The 22,373-nt window shown below is 43.7% G+C and overlaps 2 protein-coding genes across 3 annotated transcripts in view; both read right to left on the reverse strand.

Moving 5' to 3' along the window:
• Positions 1-20,180, reverse strand: part of LOC138367352 (inosine triphosphate pyrophosphatase) — a 55,770-nt gene extending 35,590 nt beyond the window's left edge. Inside the window, exons 1-3 of one of the 2 annotated variants that reach the window (XM_069328806.1) lie at positions 19,960-20,180; positions 13,687-13,794; positions 5,110-5,261 (exon numbers count right to left, since the gene is read on the reverse strand). In XM_069328806.1, the coding sequence (XP_069184907.1) occupies positions 5,110-5,261; positions 13,687-13,778 (244 nt within the window). In that variant the 5' untranslated portion in view covers positions 13,779-13,794; positions 19,960-20,180. Of the gene's footprint in view, positions 1-5,109; positions 5,262-13,686; positions 13,795-19,946 lie in introns of both variants that reach the window. The other variant, XM_069328805.1, reaches the window with a different exon arrangement.
• Positions 1-22,373, reverse strand: part of LOC138367351 (uncharacterized) — a 36,014-nt gene that overhangs the window by 1,354 nt on the left and 12,287 nt on the right. The window lies entirely within an intron of this gene.

The following is a 22,373-nucleotide window of genomic DNA, read 5'->3' on the forward strand; positions in this document are numbered from 1 at the left end:
TATATATACATAAATTAGCATGATACATGATAAATATGTACAACACATGTGTACACAAGTGTCATGCACGTAACACAGTGTCCTCGGACAGTACGGATGTTTTAATACCATAATATAGTGTACGTGTTCATTATACATAGGATTAGCACGTAAAAACAAATAAAATGTATTTGGAACTGTGCGCAAAAAATGAACAAAAATATATTCGCGGCAACTTGCGCGCCCCGCCCTGGGCGCCCTACTGGCCCCGGGAGCGTACGTCACAGGCGAACGAGGAACGATGACGTCACGCGCCAACTTACGGACCCCATAGCAGCCAAAGTAAGTGCAATTTCGATTTTTTTTTTGACATACCCATACTGAGGGAAGGGTTTTTGACACTAAAAAAAACAAAAGAATTTTTTCAAGAGAATTTATTTCCTGCACACTGGGGGGTGTCATATTTGGAGGCGGCGCAGTTAAAGGGTTAAAGAAAAGGAAGAGTCCATGGGAAAGGCAACAAGAAAGGGCCGCTGGTAAGACCCAGAAGCCTTGGCAGGAGAAACAGGCTCGAAAACCTCCGTCTCCAACCCAAACGGGGCAGCCCCCGAAACCGCCCGAGTCTCGGCCCCAACTAAACCCCGCCCCGACCCCTAAACCCGCAGACAGTCCGGAGTCGGGAACAGGGTTGGAAAGGGGCGAACAGTACCTAACCAAAACGGGGCGGCCCCGGGGCATCCGAGTGGGAAACCATCCTAGCGTGTTGCAGCAGCCTAACCTAGCTTGCAACAGCATGCCGCCTGTACTCTGAACAGTAATAACATCAGGAGAGTAATGGAGAACAAGCAGATAATATCTCTTGCAAGACTCCGGGTCAAGGTGTCAGTGACCCAACAGTTAACATGACAGAGATAAAAGTGGCGACTGTTACCCGGAGACAAGGGCACAGCAACCAACGATCCCATACAAGACAGGTTGGAACCCGGAAGACACATTCAATGGTCCACCGAGCTCTGACAGGGATTTCCAGGGCCTGTAGGGGTAACAACTATGGGAAGCCCGGGCAAGGTGTTGCTAACCGGTTAAACACACAAAAATAACAAGGGGTAGAGGACAACACTGAAAACCCCTGCGATGTGTACAATTACGGGGGCCTAGCAGAGAGCCACCAAACACTACCAGTGGAACTATAGCCACACTAGGCAGACCCCCACCAGGCAAATGAAAAGAAAAACAAAAGAAAACCCCCGCAAAAGTACACCGTCTCCAGAGGCAACAGGAACCGGTCGCCACTTAGGTGACAGGTCGCGCAACACCTTGACGCCCTAACCAGCACAAAACCAGTCCCTACCCAGGGCCAAACAAGGGCCCCAAGCCCCAGCTGGCCCCAAGGGTGAGGCAAATGCCAAGCAGCAAGAACCTCTACGGGAATGGTTCCCGAACGCCCCAGGGAAGATAACCTTGTCACGCAGGGGCAGTACTCACAGGGCGCTCAAGGAAGGAAGCCCCTAAACGCATGCAGCCCAGGTACTGATGAGGAACACCTGGCCACCGAACAACACAACACACGGCAGTGAACGCCACACAAGGCAAACACTGCCTAGGAAACCGAGGCCAGAGAAGCGTCTATCCCGGTTGACATTAGCTTACGAACTGATGCAAGGCAGCCGGCGCGGTGAGGTCCGGGGTTCCCCCCTCCCCCTCTCGGGGCGGGGAGGGCTGCGCGGACGATCGGCGCGGCAGTAAAGTGTGATGCTTGCTTGTTTCCTTGGGATTGTAGAGTTTCTACCTCTCTGTTCGTTTTTTTGTTTTAGTTTTTTACCACGTGGGGTTTGTTTTGTTATGCCTACCTTTCTGGGTGCCTAACCCCGGTCGATGGCAGATAAGGAAAACCCCAACCACAAGGGAGTTTTCCAGGGACATTGCTCCCTGAAACCTCTCTGAAGGGGCCAGGTTCCGGCGCTGGTCCCTGGTAGGTCTGAACTCCTTAGCTAATGTTCCGTTCTAATATAACATACATTAGCCCGATAAGCTCCAGGGAGCCATAGGGGCTCCCCACAGAAAAAAATGAAAAACATCAAAATAATTGTGAAACATTATATTTGCAGCAACTGCCGCCCTACAGGGTGGTGGGACCGCCTGACCCCGAGCGCTCCATTGCTCAGCACCCATAATTTGCTTAACTTCCCAGCTTCCATCATGGCTAAAGTATGTCACATACAATATTTTTTTTTAGTTTCCCATGATCAGAGACTGCATTTTAACAAGAAGATAAAACAATTTTTTGGAAAGAATTTATTTTCGGCGCACCACAGGTGTGTCATAGTTTAATGCAGAGCAGTGCAGTGGTTAAGGGTTAAGCAAAATTAGAGCACCTTAAATCATCTTCAGATGATTAGAGCATATGGACAAAATACCTGGAAATGAATGGAGCAGTTTAAAGGTTAAAGAGCATTTGACATTCTTCTGACCATTTTTGGAGTTAATGTAAGACCTTTTTATAGGCCTCAATATAATTTTCACTTCCTACTTTACCACAAATCTTAGTGTCATCTGTAAATCTCATAAATTGGTTTGTATTATTCTCATCTGTCACTGATGTATGTGACAAAAACGGTTGGCTGCAAGATGGAACCTTGCAGTACCCCTTTTACCACATTTTTCCAGTCACATTAGTATCCATTAGGACAATCCTTTGTTTTCTTTGTTGTAACTATTGGTGGTAAACTGCTGGAGGAAGGTGGGTGGTAAACTGCTGGAGGAAGGTGGGTGGTAAACTGCTGGAGGAAGGTGGGTGGTAAACTGCTGGAGGAAGGTGGGTGGTAAACTGCTGGAGGAAGGTGGGTGGTAAACTGCTGGAGGAAGGTGGGTGGTAAACTGCTGGAGGAAGGTGGGTGGTAAACTGCTGGAGGAAGGTGGGTGGTAAACTGCTGGAGGAAGGTGGGTGGTAAACAGCTGGAGGAAGGTGGGTGGTAAACAGCTGGAGGAAGGTGGGTGGTAAACTGCTGGAGGAAGGTGGGTGGTAAACTGCTGGAGGAAGGTGGGTGGTAAACTGCTGGAGGAAGGTGGGTGGTAAACTGCTGGAGGAAGGTGGGTGGTAAACTGCCGGAGGAAGGTGGGTGGTAAACTGCTGGAGGAAGGTGGGTGGTAAACTGCTGGAGGAAGGTGGGTGGTAAACTGCTGGAGGAAGGTGGGTGGTAAACTGCTGGAGGAAGGTGGGTGGTAAACTGCTGGAGGAAGGTGGGTGGTAAACTGCTGGAGGAAGGTGGGTGGTAAACTGCTGGAGGAAGGTGGGTGGTAAACTGCTGGAGGAAGGTGGGTGGTAAACTGCTGGAGGAAGGTGGGTGGTAAACTGCTGGAGGAAGGTGGGTGGTAAACTGCTGGAGGAAGGTGGGTGGTAAACTGCTGGAGGAAGGTGGGTGGTAAACTGCTGGAGGAAGGTGGGTGGTAAACTGCTGGAGGAAGGTGGGTGGTAAACTGCTGGAGGAAGGTGGGTGGTAAACTGCTGGAGGAAGGTGGGTGGTAAACTGCTGGAGGAAGGTGGGTGGTAAACTGCTGGAGGAAGGTGGGTGGTAAACTGCTGGAGGAAGGTGGGTGGTAAACTGCTGGAGGAAGGTGGGTGGTAAACTGCTGGAGGAAGGTGGGTGGTAAACTGCTGGAGGAAGGTGGGTGGTAAACTGCTGGAGGAAGGTGGGTGGTAAACTGCTGGAGGAAGGTGGGTGGTAAACTGCTGGAGGAAGGTGGGTGGTAAACTGCTGGAGGAAGGTGGGTGGTAAACTGCTGGAGGAAGGTGGGTGGTAAACTGCTGGAGGAAGGTGGGTGGTAAACTGCTGGAGGAAGGTGGGTGGTAAACTGCTGGAGGAAGGTGGGTGGTAAACTGCTGGAGGAAGGTGGGTGGTAAACTGCTGGAGGAAGGTGGGTGGTAAACTGCTGGAGGAAGGTGGGTGGTAAACTGCTGGAGGAAGGTGGGTGGTAAACTGCCGGAGGAAGGTGGGTGGTAAACTGCCGGAGGAAGGTGGGTGGTAAACTGCTGGAGGAAGGTGGGTGGTAAACTGCTGGAGGAAGGTGGGTGGTAAACTGCTGGAGGAAGGTGGGTGGTAAACTGCTGGAGGAAGGTGGGTGGTAAACTGCTGGAGGAAGATGGGTGGTAAACTGCTGGAGGAAGATGGGTGGTAAACTGCTGGAGGAAGATGGGTGGTAAACTGCTGGAGGAAGATGGGTGGTAAACTGCTGGAGGAAGATGGGTGGTAAACTGCCGGAGGAAGATGGGTGGTAAACTGCTGGAGGAAGATGGGTGGTAAACTGCCGGAGGAAGATGGGTGGTAAACTGCCGGAGGAAGATGGGTGGTAAACTGCTGGAGGAAGATGGGTGGTAAACTGCTGGAGGAAGATGGGTGGTAAACTGCTGGAGGAAGATGGGTGGTAAACTGCTGGAGGAAGATGGGTGGTAAACTGCTGGAGGAAGATGGGTGGTAAACAGCTGGAGGAAGATGGGTGGTAAACTGCTGGAGGAAGATGGGTGGTAAACTGCTGGAGGAAGATGGGTGGTAAACTGCTGGAGGAAGATGGGTGGTAAACTGCTGGAGGAAGATGGGTGGTAAACTGCTGGAGGAAGATGGGTGGTAAACTGCTGGAGGAAGATGGGTGGTAAACTGCTGGAGGAAGATGGGTGGTAAACTGCTGGAGGAAGATGGGTGGTAAACTGCTGGAGGAAGGTGAGTGGTAAACTGCTGGAGGAAGGTGAGTGGTAAACTGCCTGAGGAAGATGGGTGGTAAACTGCTGTAGGAAAGTAGGTGGTAAACTGCTGGAGGAAGATGGGTGGTAAACTGCTGGAGGAAGATGGGTGGTAAACTGCATGAGGAAGATGGGTGGTAAACTGCTGAAGAAAGGTGGGTGGTAAACTGCTGGAGGAAGGTGGGTGGTAAACTGCCTGAGGAAGGTGGGTGGTAAACTGCAGGAGGAAGATGGGTGGTAAACTGCATGAGGAAGGTGGGTGGTAAACTGCTGGAGGAAGGTGGTAAACTGCCAGAGAAAATTTTTATAAAAGCATTTGGGAATATAAGGATTGGTATGCAAAAAGACATGAATAAGAAACACTATTACAAAAAATGCATTCATTAAGTGCATACCAGGTAGACCACCAAGTGCATTGAAACAGAGGCAAGTGTCTTCCACAATAACAGGAGACCTGATCAATTCAGCCGCTGCCTCACATTTTTTACGACTCACTTCGTCTGCCTCGCCCTGGTACTCCGGCAGATCTGTCTTCCGACTCACAACTCTGTTAAAGATAGATTTCTCATGAAATTCTCAAAACAAGAAATTAAATGCACAATTAAATTAAAATAGTGATATACTGTACTGTATATCAATATACAGCATGTATATGAGAAAATCTTTAGAGCTGCAGGGTGGAGTCACCCCATGAGGTGGGGTGTTCTAGGTCACCCCATCTGGGGATGTCCTGGGCATCACCCAGGACGTTGGCTTGTGTGAGAGTATACATCCGGCTAGGGGGAAAATTTACTTTACAGAGCAAACCCACGTTGGAATCCAGATGTGAGATTATGGTCTCCACCGGGCTATGGGAAATTACTACAGAGCACCACTTGGTTTCCAAACTTTAGTTATCCGAAACTTCCAGTTTCCTGATTGGGGTTGGGAAGTCGTGCTACACAAAGTTCGGGTAGAAAACAGTCCGCCAAGCGTCATGCTAGCCCGTGGTGGTGGGTGGGAGATGATCCAGTTTGTCCACTGACCATGTCAGGCGCCACCAATCTAGAGTGCTTTCTACCTTGTGATTTCACAGATTCACGGCCTATTATTCTTATTACAGTACAACCTCGATTCAACGTACTCCGATTCAACGAATCTCCGGCTAGTTCGCACACTTTTCAGGACGAACTTACTCACCCGGTTCGACGAACAATGGTTCGCCGAAGCAGGGGATGTTCGGATTTGCTTACGATGTCAAGACAGTTCACAGACTGGTGGAAAACTTTCCCATTCTATCACAGATTACAATTAGTAATTTGCTCATATGACAAGTTCGATCACACAAGTGGACCACACAAGTAGTCCACAAGTGGTCCACAAGCTTACGATGTTGGGACAGATTTCACAAAGTGGTGGAAAACTGTCTCATTCTATCACAGATTACAATTAATAATTCCTTCATAAGACAAGTAGGATCACACAAGTGGACCACACAACAAGTGAACCATATTAACCAAATACCAGTCAGAGTGGTTCACACAAGTGAACGACTGAGTTTCAATGATTTTCGTTTACTGATTTGTGGCACATGTATCTTTGTAAATTAATTTAATTAAAGGCTGAAACGTGAATAGCTAGCTAATGTGTTGAAATCTTTTTATATACATTTTCTGTGATGAAACAAGATGAGTGAGGGTGGACAGATAAGGAAATACTGTACAGTAAACCTCACTCTACAGTGAGGTTTCACTCACTTTCGTCTGTGTAATCATAGTTCAGTGACCCATGACTTTGAACGTTTCAGATTAATAAATCATTTCTAAAACTGGCGTTTTAATAACTCTTTATTATCCTAATTAAATTAAACCAAATAAAACCAAAAATATACTGTAAATATGATAGATATCTGGTATTTGAGAAATTATTCATGTTATTGGTGGCACAACTCTAGCGCGAGTGGATGGGTCTAATCCGTGTGCACACAACACCATGCGTGTTTTGTTCGATTTTGTTGCCTCAGTTCAGTGACCTACAGCTTCGAAATAATAAAATAATTAAATCAGTTCTAAAATAAGTATTTTGTATAGCTCTTAGCATCGTAATAATGTTGCTGAACTAAATATATAACCCAAAATTATATAATTTGATGTAAATCGAATATTTGAGAGAAATTTATGTTACTGGATCTGGCTTAAAACACCAGCCTACTGTAGAGTGTATGTATAGACCTAGTCTGCATTCGTACAGTATGCACCCAGTGCCCTTAGCTTTGTTTGCGATTGACGTACAGTATTTAACCACTGGTGGAAGAATAATCGTAGAATTTACTATTTTTTTACTACAGCTGTATTGTTATACAACAAAATGTCTCAGGGGCTTACTAATAGTGCCTTATTAATGCCAAAATTGAAGCAATATTTTGCAAGAACTTGTAGCAGAAAATCAACCAGCACGAGCACAGCTGTACCCAGCACTAGAATAGACGTACCCAGCACGAGAACAGCCGTACCCAGCAAAAAGCACAGCTGTACCCAGCACTGGTACAACAGCAGCCAGCACCAGCTTAGAAGCAGCTGAAGCCACAGCAGCAGCGAGCAACAGCAAAGCTGATGCAAACATCTAAAAACATCCAGTGTGGTGTGAACAGTTAGAACAAGTGTTAAATTTAAGTGTGTAGTGTGAAAATTAAAGATGCAGTAATTTTAGTGTAGAATAGTTTTCATAAACTGTATTGTAGTACTCAACATACAGCAGAACTACTTAATGAACACAGTGTTAATGGTATAATACACTACAGTACGTATTTACTGCAGAGCATTCACAACTCCATGAGACTTCAAGATGGACATAACTCCAACAATAAGGTAAATAACAAATGTAACAGTATTTTTTAGTAGGGTAATAATATATAGATACAGTATATAATATGATAATGCATTTTTATTGTGTACAAGAAAAAAAATGACACTGACGCAAACACCTCCTGAAGGTCACCTCTTGCAACGCATCCAATGCTCCAACACACTGGGGTTGGTCCCATATAGTACGTTGAATTGAGGTTGTACTGTATTTTGATTTCTCATAAGGCTGGAGAGTTCATTCCGTGATTTTGTTTTACATATCTGCACAATCAAGAAACATCTGTGCATGTCAGCTCCAAATGCACACATTGCATCAGTGATGGCTGACTGGTGGGTGGATGGATGGGGGAGCTTAGGTGGGAGGCCGTATGAGAGAGAGAGGGGGAGAATTAGTGAGAGAGGGGGAGAATTAGTGAGAGAGGGAGAATTAGTGAGAGAGGGGGAGAATTAGTGAGAGAGGGGGAGAATTAGTGAGAGAGGGGGAGAATTGGTGAGAGGGGGAGAATTGGTGAGAGAGGGGGAGAATTGGTGAGAGAGGGGGAGAATTAGTGAGAAAGGGAGGGAGGGAGAGGTAAGGAGAGATGCTAGGAGTTTGGCAGGAAGGGAGGGAAGTAGTGCGGGAGGATGGGAGAACTAGGGAGGGAGGGAAAGGCTGGCTGGCAGGCAGGCAGGCAGGCAGGCAGAAAGGCAGGCTGGCAGAGATGCAGGCAGAAAGGGAGGCAGGGAGGCTGGCAGGCAGAGAGGGAAGCAGGGAGGCTGGCAAGCAGAGAGGAAGGCAGGCAGGCTGGCAGGCAGAGAGGGAGGCTGGCAGGCTGGCAGGCAGAGAGGGAGGCTGGCAAGCTGGCAGGCAGAGGGAGGCAGGCAGGCAGGCATGCAGGAAGGGATGGATGGGTGTTGAGGTGAACCAGGTGACCTTTGAGAGAGTGTGTAGGGATGGGAGTGGGGGAGGTGTGTCGGTAGTGGGAGAGGGACTGGCTCACTCCGATAAGCCTAACCACACTCGATCCATTAGCCCAGATTTGTTTCCATTAGCCCAGATGTACATCATCATATATATTTTTGGTTACAGGTTTTGTTTAGTAATATTATTAGGATAATAAAAAGTTATAAAACTACTTATTTCATGAATACTTTATTGTATTAGATGGAGATTCTCTGGATGGCAATCTACTAAGCTAGCCACTTTGGGGGGAGGGAGGGCAGAAGCAGTGAGGGTGTACTCACATAGTTGGTAGTTGTACTTATCTAGTTGTCCTTGTGGGGTTGAGCTCTGGCTCTTTGGTCCTGCCTCTCCTGAGGGAGAAATGTATCAGGACTTCTCTAATTCGTGAGTGCAAACAAAATACTGTCGCATTTATGCTATGAACCTATCGATTTTTCTCTTAGATTTTTTTTTTTCTCTCCATTTTTTTTCATTTCTCGTTTACGAACTTACACAATAATCGACGGGTCTCATTCCCAAGGGGTTCGGAAATCAAGTGGTGTTCTGTATAACTTTTAACACTATCGGTCACTGGGCAGGCACGAGATCAACTTAGGGGTCATGCACTCAACGTGCGGGCGAGCGTGCGGGTAAGCGCGCGGTGACACCTAAATGTGTATACGCGTTTCAGCTTTCTCACCTTAATTCTCGTGCTTTGTCGCTCATTTTGGTATCAATTGTGCTTGCAATTAAATTCCCTACTGGTGTGTATAAATATAATGTCCAAAAGCCTGGCGTGACTCCCAACAGCAAAGCCTAAAGTCGACAAAAGTTATCCATGAGCACACAAAATCAGTAAAATGTGCATACTTGTTCCATTTTTCTCACCTTAATTCTCGTGCTATGTCGCTCGTTTTGGTATCATTGTGTTCGCAATTAAATTCCCTGCAGATGTGTATGAATATAATGTACAAACGTTTGGAGTGCCTCCTCGCAGAAAAGCCTAAAGTTACCCGTGAACGAGCACCAATTTGTACACTGCAACCTAATGTGTACTGTATACTCGTTCAGTTTGATAACATCAATTTTCGTGTTACGTCTTTCATTTTGGTATCAAATTGTTCGCAATAAAAAGGTGTGTATTTTAAAACTAGTCCCATAATAATAGAGCTGCGCAGACAGCGGCGCGGCGGTGTGTGACATCACACTAGTTTGCTTGTTTTCGGTTGGGGAGTTCTATCCACTAGTTCGGTTTTTGGTAGCAATTTTAACCAGAATAGGGGTTTGTTTTGAGGCGCTTACTTTTCTGGGTGCCTGTTCCAGTCGATGGCAGACATAGAATGCTGCCAACCACACGGGGGCTTCTATAGGCCATTGCTCCCCTTGCCTCTCTGAGGGGGCCCGGTACTGGCCGTGGTCCCCGGTAGGCCTAAGAACTCCATACACATGACTGATGCCAAAGTCTGACATTAGCATATCAGCCTGGGATAGCTTCGGGGAGCCGACGGGGCTCCCCCCAGAAAAGGCTTTCGACAGAGTTCCACATAAGAGGTTGTTCTGGAAACTGGAAAATATTGGAGGGGTGACAGGTAAGCTTCTATCATGGATGAAAAATATTCTGACTAATAGAAAAATGAGGGCAGTAATCAGAGGCAATGTATCGGAATGGAGAAATGTCACAAGTGGAGTACCACAGGGTTCAGTTCTTGCACCAGTGATGTTTATTGTGTACATAAATGATCTACCAGTTGGTATACAGAATTATATGAACATGTTTGCTGATGATGCTAAGATAATAGGAAGGATAAGAAATTTAGATGATTGTCATGCCCTTCAAGAAGACCTGGACAAAATAAGTAGATGGAGCACCACTTGGCAAATGGAATTTAATGTTAATAAATGTCATGTTATGGAATGTGGAATAGGAGAACATAGACCCCACACAACCTATATATTATGTGAGAAATCTTTAAAGAATTCTGATAAAGAAAGAGATCTAGGGGTGGTTCTAGATAGAAAACTATCACCTGAGGACCACATAAAGAATATTGTGCAAGGAGCCTATGCTATGCTTTCTAACTTCAGAATTGCATTTAGATACATGGATGGCGATATACTAAAGAAATTGTTCATGACTTTTGTTAGGCCAAAGCTAGAATATGCAGCTGTTGTGTGGTGCCCATATCTTAAGAAGCACATCAACAAACTGGAAAAGGTGCAAAGACATGCTACTAGGTGGCTCCCAGAACTGAAGGGTAAGAGCTACGAGGAGAGGTTAGAAGCATTAAACATGCCAAAACTAGAAGACAGAAGAAAAAGAGGTGATATGATCACTACATACAAAATAGTAACAGGAATTGATAAAATCGATAGGGAAGATTTCCTGAGACCTGGCACTTCAAGAACAAGTGGTCATAGATTTTAACTAGCTAAACACAGATGCCGAAGAAATATAAGAAAATTCACCTTCGCAAATAGAGTGGTAGAAGGTTGGAACAAGTTAAGTGAGAAGGTGGTGGAGGCCAAGACCGTCAGTAGTTTCAAAGCGTTATATGACAAAGAGTGCTGGGAAGACGGGACACCACGAGCGTAGCTCTCATCCTGTAACTACACTTAGGTAATTACTACTCAAAAGTGTATACTCTTTTCAGTGTTCTGACCTTAATTTTCAATGTACGTGTTTCATTTTGGTATCAATGTGTTCGCAATAGAATGTTCTAGAGGAACATAGATATAAAATGTCAGGAACACCATGGCCCTCCCCGGAGAACTTACAAGTCCGACAAAGGCCATCAACTAGATGAAGCCGCCTGCAGAAAATGCACCACCGCAGACTGCAAACAGCAACGGACAAAATAGGGGATGAAAATCTAAGAGCCAGGGCCCCAGACGATTCCAAAACTTGGACGAGCACCGCCTGTCAGCACGCAAGACAAGAAGCAAAGAACAGACACCGCCCCCCTCAAAAACGACGCATACAACTTCACTAAAGCAGCCGGCACCCGAGCTGCCGCAGCAAACCCACCGAACCCTGGCCTGGAACCCAGCTCCTCCACACCCAGCACAAGTCAGTCTGAAGACAGCTCCAGCAGGGAAAAGCGCAAGACCGAAGTTTTAAACCTTTAAACCCTTGCTCCCACGGGCACACAAATCCTCGGCCACCAGGGAAGTCGAAAGGAAGGGAACCTGCACGTGAAGCCGCACCTGGCCGGCATCAAAAGGAAGGATGGGGGCGAACAAGCACGCCTTGAGGTGTGCTTGTTGTTTCCGCCTCCTCCCCGGTGGAGGCGGAAACAAATTGGTAGTTTCTTTCACCCTGATGCACCTGTTCACCTAGCAGTAAATAGGTACCTGGGAATTAGACAGCTGCTACGGGCTGCTTCCTGGGAATGTGTAACAAAAAGGAGGCCTGGTTGAGGACCGGACCATGGGGACGCTAAGCCCCAAAATCATCTCGAAGATAACCTCAAGATAAGCACGACGTTCATAAGAGGAGCAGGCTCGAATGCCTCCGTCGCCAACCCAGATGGGGCATTCCCCAAAGCCGCCCAAGTCTCATCATCATCTAAACCCTTCCCCGACTCCGAAACCCCTCAGACGTTTGGGAGCTGGGAGCAGGGAGGGGGGGGGGGGAGCAGGACAAACAACACCAACCAGGGAAGGACTAGGGAGCGAGAACAAAACCAAAGTTGAAGCGCCCAATGCCCTCTCCCCACCAAGTCTGGGTCCCTATAACCCAAACGGGGTTGCCTCAGGGCATGCAGGTGAGCAACCAACCTAGCATACTGCAGCACCCTATACCTAGCATGCAGCGCCGAAGCCGCCTGAACCCAAACATCAATATCAGAAGAGTGGGTAAACTAAGAGTATGAGCAAGGAACGGAGGCAAAATTGGTGAGTGTCACCCTGAGACAAGGGGGACAGAGCCACTGTCAAACTTGCACTCAGCAAGTCAGAACCCAGAGGACGCATCCATATGTCCAAAGAGCCTCAATGGGGTTTTCCAGGGCCCTTAGGCTGACTGCTAAGGGAAGCCCAGGCAAGGTATTGCTAACCAGTTAGGCACAGCCCCCTGCGACATGTACAAGCACAGGGGCCTAGCGGAGGACTACCAATACAACAATAGGTGGACATCACAACCAAGGGGCAGACCCCCACCAGGCAAGACAACAAAGTGAAAAAGAAAACCCCACAAAAGCCCATCACCACCAGGAAGAACAGAACCGGCCGCTGTGTAATGGAAGACAAGCTGCACAATACCTTGCACCCCTACAAGTAATGATACCACTCCCTACCCCCAAGGTCAAACAGGGACCACAACAACTCCAGCTGACCCCAAGGGCGGGCAATTGCCGAGTAGCAAAAGATCCCTAGGGAAGCGGTTCCTGGAACGCCCTGTGGAAGATAACCCCAAGATGCAAGGGCAGTATTTACAGGGCACCTAGGGAAGGTATCCCTAAGCACATGCAGTCCCAGTACTGATGAATTACTCCTGGCCTGCATGCCACACACTGCAGAAATACACCACGAGGTACAGAACTGCAATGAGTCAAGAGGCTACAGTCCACATCAGCTGAGGAACTGAATGCTGTAGCGGCTGGCACGGGGATTTCAGGGGCCCTCCCTTTCCCTCCCAAGTGGGTGGGGAGGATGCACAGACAATCGGCGCAATGGAGTTAGTGACGTTTGTTTGTTTACTTGTTTTAGTTTGGGAGTTCTGCCTCCGTTTTTATGTAGTTTTATGTAGTTTTAATGTTTTTATTTTTACCATGTGGGGTTTGTTTTGTTACGCCTACCTTTCTGGGTGCCAAACCCCAGTCGATGGCAGACATGGAATGCTTCCAAACACATGGGGTTTCCATAGACCATTGCTCCTTGTACCTCTCCGAGTTGGCCAGGTCGAAGCGCCCAACAGCTTCATGGTCCTCGGTAGGCAAGAACTCCATTGACTGATGCCACAGTCTAATACATACTTATCAGCCAGGTAAGCTCTGGGGAGCCATAGGGGCTCCCCACAGAAAGTATTATCTAAACAGAATAGGTTGCTAGAAGCAAGCAAGCCATAGGGGACATACCAGGCCTCTACAAACTGTGCACTTACCAGGCAATTCAAAATCTATCCAGCAAACTATGCTTTACTGTGGCACCTCAAACCTGCTTTCCTCACATGAAAAGACTATATTAAAATAAATTATGAAGATCATTACCTGAAAGGAAAAGTGTCTCCTAGTATAGCCACTACTTCCTCCAGCTTCTTAGCATTGCCCGTGACAAACACAAGAGGACGTGATGCAGCCATAACTTTAACAAATAGTCTGGAGAGAAAAATTCTTAAATTATTCACTGTTAAGGCATTTCTTCATCTTGAAAGTTATGCAAATTTTCATAAATACATTCTTAAACCAATTACTACATTTTCACACTAATGGAACCCATTACTTTGTTAGATAAATGAACTGTTGGGACTGGCTAGCAACTAAATAATAGACCACATAAACAGTCTTAACAAAAAGGCTTTCTGTTCATACTACTAACATGCAGAAGTGTGCATATGGAAACACTCTTGCACAGTCTTTTCTACAGTTGGCTCACAACTAGATGGTCTAACTCCCAGATACGTATTTACTGCTAGGTAAACGGAATTAGGTGAAAGGAAACGTGCCTAACCATTTCTGTCCACCAAATGTCCTTTGGACTTAAAATGAGAAGAACACGATCATAATTGTTTAGTGAAGTGGTGGATAAGCCTTCGGTTAAACCAGTGGGTGAGATCATGGTTGTCATCATCCACTCCTCCACCGGAAGGTACATGTTTATCAATACTGTACTGTACTCCATGTTATCACTTGCTTGGTCTGGCTATTCCTGATATCCAGAGTCACAGAATTGTTTGTAAGCCATTTGTGTCTAGTGTTCTACTGAACACCTCTAGACATACTGCAGGTATGTCTAGAGGCATTGATAGACTCAGATTTCCAACTCTGCAATGAGAAAGATAGTCTATCTGCCGAGGGCTCCATTAAAGGAAAAGGGAGCAATAGTACCTGCCAGTACTGCAGTCACAAACAATGAGCAAACAGATCCAAAATGGACAACTGACTTCATAGGGAAGGGACGCTCCTTAGTCCTGTGCCACCAGACAGAACATCATTCATTGAACCTTGGGCAACCACAATTCAAGAGACCAAGTCTCTTGCCCAACATTGGAACTGCAGAACACACAAAACTAAATTGGGCACAACTTTCTCCTGCCAGAAGATTTCCCCTGAAAAACATACAGTTCTCTGCTACAATAAGCAAAGCTGGTCTCCTATCAACAAGAAAGAAAGAGAGTAGCCATGGGTTAACAAAAATAGAGCTTTAAGTGTAATGAAATACCCCTAAAACATTCTGTAGTATCCCAAGCCATCCCTGCAACACTAGACTCTAGTGACAATGTCAGTCCACCTGGAGCAAGGCCCAATATTTTGTCCACTCAAAAGGGAGGGAAAAACAAGTCAGGATTAAAGGTCAACCCACTACCAACCCACCCCCCAGCAATATTAACCTTTAAGAGATATATAAAAGGGCACTACACTCGACCACCCAGGAAATCAGATCAGCAAAAAAAAAAAAAATGAAAGAAAATGCCCAAAACATAAAGAAAGATCCAAAGTCATTCTATGCCTATAAAAGAAGTAAAACCAAAACAAAGGACTCAGTAGGACCCATAAAAGATGGGACTAACCAAGTTATAATTAGTTTTAACATTTAACAGTTTTGGCATTTACGGCTTCGGTGAGTAGGCGGTTCCATGGGTTTATAACCCTGTGGGTGAAAAATCATCTTCTGTTCTCAGTCCTACATTGTGATTTGTTGAGCTTGAAACTGTTGCTCCCTGTCTGTGTTACACCTGACCTTTTAAAGAAATTGTCCTCTCTCATACTAGATATTATACAGTACTCTCATCCTATAAAATACTCTCATACCAGCTAGGCCTGTTGTCTATTTCAGCCTGTGTAGTCATATACCTGTGCATCAGGAAGGCTGTTAACCTTTCAACTCTGCTGTTTGTTTAGTGATGATTGGCCATTCAATTTAGAGCATCTCTTATAGGAAAATCAATGCTGTTCTTGGGAATAGGGTTTAGAAACAATCTGAGGTTTAGTTGTACTACATCACAACTGCTCTTTAAATAAAAATATCCCAACTAAAGTTAATTTAGCCTATTCTTTTCTATCCAATTCTATTATAATCTAACCTATTCTATCCTATTCGATTATAATCTAACCTATTCTATCCTATTCGATTATAATCTAACCTATTTTAACAAACTTAACAAAAATGGCAAACTGGTTTTGTATACATATATACTCTGTGCGAGGTGTGTGACACCACTGCATCCTGGGACCATTTTGATACTACTGGCTCTTGGGAAATCTGGAGGCCTCTGTGGGTGACTTTTTCTGTGCCAGGTGTTTGATGTGGGAGTTAAGGGGTGCCTGTTAGTTATATCGACGTTCTCTTGGCCAGAGACTTTTAGACTGTGTGGTCATCCGTTCAATGCTGGACCTAACAATACTGATCAAGTTGTAAATGTGGAGCACATTTAATCAACCAGGCTGTGACTCATATATCAGGATATGATGAGCTGTGTCCAATAGCTTGGGTGACCAACCAGGAGGCCTGATCAGAGACCAGGCTATGAGGAAGTCGCTTCCTGGAACCAACAACAGCTAATTTACATCCGAGTCAACTTTCATGTTTCAAATTTAATTCATTGTGTTGGGGGACAAGCAGCCAGTTTATACATACAGTACATGTTAGGCTTATACCTCAGGTTGTATATGTAGGTTGCTTACCTTTAAGCAACCTACCTCATTTTGTGTATAGTTTAATATATTCTATTTTTTTATATCTAGATCTTTTTATAATTGTCTTTTTTGCTTGTTTTCTGTCAAACAGTCCTCTTATGCAAACTAGTATAGACCCAGACCTATACCTCTTATCTAGTATCTATGACAATCATCACTTTAATGATCAAAATTGCAGGTATTATACAGCACATGATGTGAACAATGTTTTAACATGTAATCACAATGTTTCTCTAATTAACTTGAATGTAAGATCTCTAAGCAAACACTTTGATGATGTTAATGCCCTGATTCAAACAGTTGACAACAAATTCTCTTTTATTGTGTTTACTGAAACATGTTTAAAAGAGGATACAGTACTACTTGACTCTTCAACATACCTAACTACTCAGCTATTCACAACTGTCATCCTGTACAAAGAGGTGGTGGTACTTCTCTTTACTACCACCAAGAACTGATTTGCTAAAAAGTAATTAAAACTAGAGACCCTTGTGGTGAGTATATATTTGCCTGTTTCAGAGTCAAGGGTAGTGAGGCTGTCCTGACTGTGGGAGCAGTCTACAGAATTCCTAACACTGATGTGACTGAATTTAACTCTAACCTTAGAAAACTAATACTAGAGAACAGACTGAACAAAAACCACTTAATTATTTCTGGGAACTTTAACATTGACCTCTGCGAGCCTAATAACCCTCCTGCTGCTAGTTTCCTCAACTATATGAATTCCTGCTTCCTCATACCCTTAATCACTAGACCTATTAGAATCACTGATAGTACTGCCACAGCTCTTGATCACATCTGGACCAACATAACCTCTCCGCTTACTTCAGAGATAATCACTGATAGCACTACAGACCATTACCCCACATTTCTCCTAACCAACATTCACAAACCACCTCTAGATACAAGGAAGATAAGCTTTAGGCTGCACAATGAAACTTCTATAGGCAATTTTATAGCTACTGCAGCTAATATCAACTGGAAGTCCAAATTAGGTACCATAGGGGACATCAACCTAGCAGTGCAATCATTTCTTCAAAAAACTCTCAGCCTTTATAAATAAATAAATAAAATAAATAAATGTTTATTTAGGTAAGGTACATACAAGAATTTTTTTTACAAAGATTGGTGGACTTATAGAATGAGCTAGTACATACAATGCCTAAAGCCACTATTACGCAAAGCGTTTCGGGCATAACACCCACTGTCCTATGCTAACGAAATACGTCACAACAAAAAGGCTAAACAATCCTTGGCTTACAAAGGGGATACTTAAATCTATTAACAAAAAACATGACCTTCAGAAGAAGTATAGGTTAGGTATCGTCTCCATAGAACTTTCAAAGAATTACTCATCATTACTATCTAAAATAATTAGAAGAGCCAAAATTAAATACTACGAAGATAAATTTACTCAAACAAAGGGCAACATCAAGAAAACATGGAGCACAATTTCACAAATATTCGGATCAAAGATTTTAAATAACAAACCAATAATCCTGTCCAATAACGATGGTCTGCTTTCAGCCTCTGATACTGCTATTGAATTCAATAGTTTTTTTTTTTTTTTTTTTTAATTATATACAAGAGTTGTTACATTCTTGTACAGCCACTAACGCGTAGCGTTTCGGGCAGGTCCCTGGAATACGATCCCCGCCGCGAAGAATCGTTATTACAACCAAGTACACATTTTACTGTTGCGTTAAACAGAGGCTACAGTTAAGGATTTGCGCCCAGTAAATCCTCGCAGAACGCCGAGAGCTTTTCCGAGCTTCTTCTAATCCATTGGGTCATCCCTTGCTAATGATATTCCATCTTCCAGTACTAATGTTCAGAACTATCTTACAGGTAACTACCCACAGTCTCTGTACTTAACGCCCACTAATTCCACTGATGTAAATGAGGTAATCCTTTCCCTTAAGACCAAGTCTAGTTCCCTTGCGGATATACCAACTCTTAATCTACAAAAAAGCTTCCAGATCTTTAGCCCCTGCCATTGCACTGCTCTACAACAAGTCACTTGAACTCCAAACTTTTCCAGATATTCTAAAAAAAGCAAGAAAGTCCATAAATGTGGTGATCTCACTGATGTCAACAACTTCAGACCTATATCAATTCTGCCAAACTTGTCAAAAATATTTGAAAAACTAATCTACAAGCAGCTTTACTCTTATCTAGCCAAACACATTATACTAAGCTCTTGTCAATATGGCTTCAGACCCCAAAAAAAAGCACTAATGATGCACTTATTAGTATGATTAACTTGATGCATGCAGCTCTTGATAAAAATGAGTTCCCTGTTGGGTTATTTGTTGACCTACATAAGACTTTTGACACTGTCAACCACCAAATCCTTCTTAAATTACATCATTATGGAGTCAAAGGTCACTCCCTGCAATACCTTCAGTCCTACCTTACTGACAGGCTCCAGTATGTTTCTGTGAATAATTCCATTTCTCTGACAGTACCTATAAACATTGGTGTTCCACAGGGCAGCATACTTGGCCCTCTCCTCTTTCTCATCTACATTAATGACCTTCCAAATGCCTCTCAACACCTCAAACCAATCTTATTTGCTGATGACACAACTTTCATTTTCTCCAGTCCTGACCCTCTTGCTCTAAATGTCACTGCATGCTACACAAGCTTCACAAAGCTTCCTGGCAATACGTTAGTAATGAATAAATATGATATATTTACTCATTATAATGTTGGTGCTGAATGTACAACACGAAAAAACATAATTTTAATCTGAAAAAGTATCTTTTTATAAAGAAATTAGACGAAAATAAAAAGCTGGTGACGCCAAATCAGGTCGACGATCCAAGCTTCGGTTAGGTTAGGATAGGATAGGTTAGGTTAGGTTAGGTTAGCCTAACCTAACATATCATATTTATTCATTACTAACGTATTGCCAGGAAGCTTTGTGAAGCTTATGTAGCTTGTGGTAGCTTGTAGTAATTAGACGGACCCAGAATGTTTGTGCTGTAACTCTGCAACTATGTATGTACTGTTCCTAAATAAATTATTATTATTATTATATCTAATTTCCCCTCAGACTTGAATTACTGACCATCCCAAGGATGCAACCTCGCAAGCGAACTCCTGGGTAGCTATTTACCACTAGGTGAACAGACACATTAGGAGATAGGAAACATGCCCAGCCATTTCTATCCCGTCCGGGACTCAAACTCAGAATTCTTGATTGGGAGCAGAGTACGAACATGACTGTACTACCAGGACCCTAAAAATTTTTTGTAATTATGTTCCATGGTGTTGGTGGTGGTGTTGTTGGTATATAGGGCAGAGAATTATGTTTCATTAGAAACTTTGGCATACCTAAGCAACAACATTCCTATAATCCCTGTTTATAGACATTCTAAAGTTTTAGGGGCCACACAGTTACAGCCCCACTCCTGTGCCAGGTAAGTACACCACGGGCTCACCATAACCAGTGCTACTTGGAACTTCTTGTTCCGAGTAGCCGAATCTAAAACAACACACAAAAATTACAATAGCGTGATATATGGAACACCCTCATCACGGCCTTGTGGATTTATTTATTTAAAACAACACATTTAGGGGTCACGAGGAAACTATAGGCTCTGCCATACCACAGTAGTTTACCAAGGCTGGTATGACGTTGTTGTTGAGCTAGAGGCGGCGATGATCCGGTAAGAAAAAATGTGCTCCGCTACCCCGGGTTCAGGAAATAACGAAAGGGGTGGGAATTCCTCTTCATGCAGCTAATTCAGACGTCAAGGGTTTCCGGTGAAGCGGACAATCTGACTGCCTGAGCGTCGCCACAGCAACAACAACAACACCACGTGCGTCCCGCGACAGCTGATCAACCACATTTGTTTTTGTATTGCTTAGTCTTGTTTATAATTTTGTTTTGTATTTCTATATCTCTTGTTTTGTATAGTCCATGTTTATATGTTTTTTCTTTAATCTCATTTATTACCTAGGTTGCCTAGCCTAGCCATACTCCCTTACTCCATTGTACCCCTGTAAGCCCCTTGTAAGCTACCTTTTTTTTTTTTTGGTTTTTTGTTATTCATTTTGTGTTTGTTTTGTACAGTATTGTGTACATATTTTTCCCTATTTTATAGCTTATTTCTACCTTGTAATTTGCCTTTCTTTCCTTGTTTTTCCTGCAATCAGCTTTTTTTATGCAGGCAAGTATAGACCCAGAACTTAACCTCTTATCCACTATCTATGACAATAATCACTTTAATGATCTAAATTGCAGATATTTTGCAGCACATAATGTAAACAATGTATTAACTCATAATCAAATCACAATATCTCTGTAATCAATTTGAACGTTAGATCCCTAGGTAAACACTTCGATGATGTTAGTGCCTTGATTGAAACTATTGACAACAAATTCTCTTTTATTATACTTACTGAAACATGCTTGAAAGAGGATACTACTCAACTCTTTAACATGCCTAACTACTCAGCAATTCACAACTGTCGTCAACTTCAGAGAGGTGGTGGCACTGCTCTTTACTACCACCAAGAACTAACATGCTTAAAAGAAATTAGAACTAGAGACTGCTATGGGGAGTATATCTTCGCCAGCTTCAGAGTCAAGGGTGCCGAGTCTGTCCTGTCTGTGGGTGCAGTTTATAGAATTCCTAACACTGATGTGTCCGAATTCAACTCAAACCTTAGAAATCTAATACTTGATAACAGACTGAACAAAAACCACCTAATTATCGCAGGGGACTTTAATATTGACCTCTGCGAGCCAGAACACCCTACTGCTGTTAGCTTCCTCAACTGTATGAATTCCTGCTTCCTCATACCCTTAATCACTAGACCTACTAGAATCACTGATAGCACTGCCACGACTCTAGATCACATCTGGACAAACATAACCTCTCCGCTTACCTCAGGTATAATCACCGATAGCACTACAGACCATTACCCCACATTTCTCTTAACTAACATTAGCAAACCACCTCTTGAGTCAAGAGAGATACGTTTTAGACTGCACAATGAAACTGCTATAGACAATTTTATAACTGCTGCTGATAATGTCAACTGGGAGTCCGAGTTAGGAAACATAGAGGACATCAACCTAGCAGTGCAATCTTTCCTTCAAAAAACTCTTAGCCTTTATAATACCCACTGTCCTATGCTTACAAAACAAGTCACAACCAAAAGGCTTAACAATCCCTGGCTTACAAAGGGAATACTTAAATCTATTAATAAAAAACATGACCTTGAGAAGAAGTATAGGTTAGGAATTGTCTCCAAAGAATTCTCAAAAAATTACTCATTATTGCTATCTAAGATAATTAGACGGGCCAAAACTAAATACTACAAAGATAAATTTACCCAAATAAAGAGCAACATTATACAAACTTGGAGCACAATTTCACAAATATTGGGATCAAAGAAGTCTTTAAATAACAAACCGACTCTCCTGTCTAATAACGATGGTCAGCTTTCAGCCTCTGATTCTGCTATTGAGTTCAATAGGTTCTTCTCTTCCATTGGTTCATCCCTTGCAAATGATATTCCATCTTCCAGTACTGACATTAATGACTATCTTACAGGTAACTATCCACAGTCTCTGTACCTAAAGCCTATTAATTCCACTGACGTCAATGAGATAATCCTTTCCCTTAAAACCAAGTCTGGTGCCCTTGAGGAGATACCAACTTTAATTTACAAAAAAGCCTCCAGATCTTTAGCCCCTGCTATTGCTTTGCTCTTCAACAAGTCACTTGAACTCCAAACCTTTCCAGATATTCTAAAAAAAGCGAGAGTAACGCCTGTCCACAAATGTGGTGATCTCACAGATGTTAACAACTACAGACCTATATCAATCCTGCCAAACTTGTCAAAAAATTTTGAAAAACTAATCTATAAGCAGCTTTACTCATATCTAGCCAAACTCAATATACTTAGCCCTTGCCAATATGGCTTCAGACCCAAAAAAAGCACTAACGATGCACTTATTAGTATGCTTAACTCGATTCATACAGCTCTTGATAAAAATGAGTTCCCTGTTGGGTTATTTGTGG

This window comes from Procambarus clarkii, chromosome 22, assembly GCF_040958095.1.
Source record: "Procambarus clarkii isolate CNS0578487 chromosome 22, FALCON_Pclarkii_2.0, whole genome shotgun sequence".
Taxonomy (NCBI): Eukaryota; Metazoa; Arthropoda; class Malacostraca; order Decapoda; family Cambaridae; genus Procambarus; species Procambarus clarkii.